Source organism: Meles meles, chromosome 10 (genome assembly GCF_922984935.1).
Source record: "Meles meles chromosome 10, mMelMel3.1 paternal haplotype, whole genome shotgun sequence".
Lineage (NCBI taxonomy): Eukaryota > Metazoa > Chordata > Mammalia > Carnivora > Mustelidae > Meles > Meles meles.
In genome coordinates, this window is record NC_060075.1 from 11,512,348 (window position 1) to 11,515,859 (window position 3,512).

Below are 3,512 nucleotides of genomic sequence, written 5' to 3' on the forward strand. Positions count from 1 at the left end.
TCAAAATGAAGAAACTGAAGCTCAGGGAGGTCAAGTAACTAGTCCAGGACACCTAGCAGGTTAATGGAAGAGGAAAATTAGAACTTGGATGCCTTGACTTCTCATTCAGAGCTTTTCCCACTCACTACACAGTATTTCTCTACATGGCAAGACAGCTGTGCTGGGCCTCTAATCTAAGATTCCTCAGGTGTCTCCCTTCCTAGTCCATATCCTTCCACAACTCCTTCCCACCCCTCACTACGGAGCTTAGTGGGAGCTGAGAATGTGCCATGCACACTTAAAACTTGGTGTCAGCTTGGTTCCCAGGAAGATATGACACCTGGGCTGACCACCTTATTCCTGTTCTTTGGTTTCCTCATTTATACAATGAAATGAATGGAGTATGTGATCTGTATGGCTCCTTTCACTTCTCCTGTGCTTGATTTTCTTATATAGTAACCAGGATCTTATGAAGGGAATCTGAATCCATAACAGTAAGTCTGAAGGGTTGAATTCTGGATGCTTGGCAGCCTACAAATCATAGAAGATCAGAGTGGAGCTACTTCCTCTGGCTGATACAAGGACTTGGCTTTTAGGGGAACCAAAGCCTCCCTGGGGTGGTGTTCAAAACCCAGCCACCAACCACCATCTTCTGGTGAACGGGGCCTCCAAACCTGAGAATCTAATGTCAATTTCTGTTTTTTGTTTCCGCAGTGACGCCCTCTGGCCACTGCAGGACCAGAGCTGAAGGGAAAGCGAGAGAGGCCTGCTCCTCCTGGGTTCTCTGCTCTCCATAGGCCACTATTACCAGCCAGAAGAAATCTCAATCCGATTATGCTTTTCAGTTCTATTGTACTTGATTCTGTGGATCTACTCTGGTTTCCTTAATGTTGATGTATTCCTTTTGTCCTTTCTTTGGCTGTCTCATTTGACAGTCACAGATTTTATTTTAAAATTTCTTATTTGATTCTGTTGCACTGTTGATTTTCTAAACACAAGCTCCTAACATTGAGAGGCATTATATGCTACAAGTTGGATGAAAGCATAGTGCCTCATAGACTCAAATATTTTTACTAAATGAATTAATTTATTAACTGTTTTAAGAGCAGAAAATACACCTTGAGATTATATTCTATTAAGAAAAACTGGTGGCATTTAATTCTATTTTTATAGTGGGCTGGTGAACATGTTAGAAAGGAGATAATCCAACACAATCCTAGCTAAGACAGGAAAATTCATTCCCTCTGAAAGATCAGTGGATTTCAATCAGTTCATATTCAGTAGTAATATGATCATTGGTTTCCAAAAGCCCCCATTGCATTATTTTGTTGATCATTTATTTAAGCATCTAAATAAATATCTGCAGCTTACTATGTAAATTGCACATTATTGAGAAGTAATAAGACATAACCAGTGGTAATTTAATTATAGCCACAAATTTAATTAAACAACTAGTAACCTTGTTCTTCTCTTTCAAAACACTCAGTACAATTATACTTAATTTTTGTAATTATTAATTTAATCTCGGTGTTCCTGATTAAATTACAAGAACCAAGAAAACAGGACTCACGCTTCCATCTTTCTTGTTCCCAGGTAGGCATCTGATATCTAGCATAGGCCCTGGCATGCACAGAGGCTAAACAGATGTTGGCTTCAAACCAGATCTGCCTTTTTTCCCTATCTTCCACTTCCCTCCTTTTCTGATGTCCAAACTGTCTTCCTTAGTTTTTCTTTGTTTTTTAACTTTCTTTTTTGTCTTTCCCTCTTTCCTTTCTCTACCACTTTTTTTTCTCTTTCCTTGTACTGTGAATGATTACCTCCTCTATAATTATAACCGTGCTGGGTCCTAGCCACAAAAGGATGACCAGAACAGGGACTTTGTCCTTGAGAATCTCAATCTAGTTGAGAGTCCAGCTGTCCCTTCCTCCCAAAGTGAGACCTTTACTTACCCCTCTCTGCCGTTGCTCCTGTCCTGGCAGCCTGACCCCCTGCTCCATGAGGCGGGACAATCTGACCTGGGAAAGTGAGTTTGTCCTCCTGGGGCTCTCCAGTGACAGGCAGACCCAGGCTGGACTGTTTGTCCTATTTGGGGCCGTCTATCTGCTGACCCTGCTGGGCAATGGGCTCATCATCCTCCTGATCGGACTGGATGCACAACTGCACCTGCCCATGTACTTCTTCCTCTGCAACCTCTCGGTGGTGGACATTTGCTACACCTCTAGCGGGGTCCCCCAGATGCTGGTACACTTCCTGATGGAAAAGAAGACCATCTCCTTCACCCGGTGTGGGACCCAACTCTTCTTCTCGCTGGCCCTGGGGGGTACCGAGTTCTTGCTGCTGGCTGCTATGGCCTATGACCGCTACGTGGCTATCTGTGACCCCTTGCGCTATGTGGCAGTGATGAGCCCAAGGTGCTGCATTGGGCTGGCAGCTGTCTCTTGGTTTGTAGGCCTGGTGAATTCTGTGGTGGAGACAGTGGTCACCATGTGCCTGCCCACCTGTGGACACCACGTGCTGAACCATGTGGCCTGTGAGACACTGGCATTCGTCCGCTTGGCCTGCATTGACATCACCCTCAACCAGGTGGTCATATTGGCCTCCAGTGTGGTGGTGCTGCTGGTGCCCTGCTGCCTGGTCTCACTGTCCTATGCCTACATTGTGGCAGCCATTCTGCGGATCCACTCTACTGGGGGACGCCGCAAAGCCTTCGGGACCTGTGCCTCCCACCTCACTGTGGTTTCCATGTCTTACGGGATGGCCCTGGTTACCTACATGCAGCCCTACTCCACAACCTCAGCTGAGCAGGACAAGGTGGTAGTGCTCTTCTATGGTGTGGTGACCCCCATGCTGAATCCACTCATCTATAGTTTACGGAACAAAGAGATGAAGGCTGCTCTGAGTCGAGTTCTGATGAGCAGTTCTGAATCAAAACTTTAGCATGCAACTTTGTCTTAAGAGGCCTCACTCTGAAGACTGTAGATCTTGGAGTGTGTGTCCTCAGCATAATGCATGCATTTGTCTGTGCATGTGCATGGTGTAAGGGAGCAGGTAGGAGGACCACAGTCTGTTCCACTCACTATCGTTTGAGGTAAGAGGGAAATGGATTATATCCCTGGGCTCTATTTTTGGTCCCTGACTTGTTCTAAAAATGTGAATTACAATTTACAAATACATACACACTACAGAAAACTAAATGAAGGAAAAAAAAAAAAAGATACCCCAGCATATACAAATTAGAAAAGAAGATCAAATCAGAAGTCAGGTTAATGCACAAAACTTATGCCAGTATATTTCCTTCAAAAATCTACAACTATAATTTTAAGCTTTTCTGTAATCAATGAGGAGAGGGAAGGTGGGAGCTGTAATTTACAAAATTCACTGTGCCCAAAGGATGGAACAGGCATTGGGCCAGAGGTGCAAAGGTCACCCATGTGACTCACACATGATCCAGTCCAGCTCGGCAGGGTGGGGAAGTCACGCAGGGACATGGAGCCAAAGACACGGTAATAATCCGTACAGCCCTGATGAACAGG

The 3,512-nt window shown here is 44.9% G+C and overlaps 1 protein-coding gene across 1 annotated transcript; it reads left to right on the forward strand.

Annotated features, from left to right (window-relative positions):
* Positions 1 to 1,974: 1,974 nt before the first annotated feature.
* On the forward strand, positions 1,975 to 2,916 carry LOC123952013 (olfactory receptor 2F1-like). Its single transcript, XM_046021218.1, has one exon. It carries the CDS (start codon positions 1,975 to 1,977, stop codon positions 2,914 to 2,916), a length of 942 nt encoding a protein of 313 aa, XP_045877174.1.
* The last annotated feature ends 596 nt before the right edge of the window (positions 2,917 to 3,512 follow it).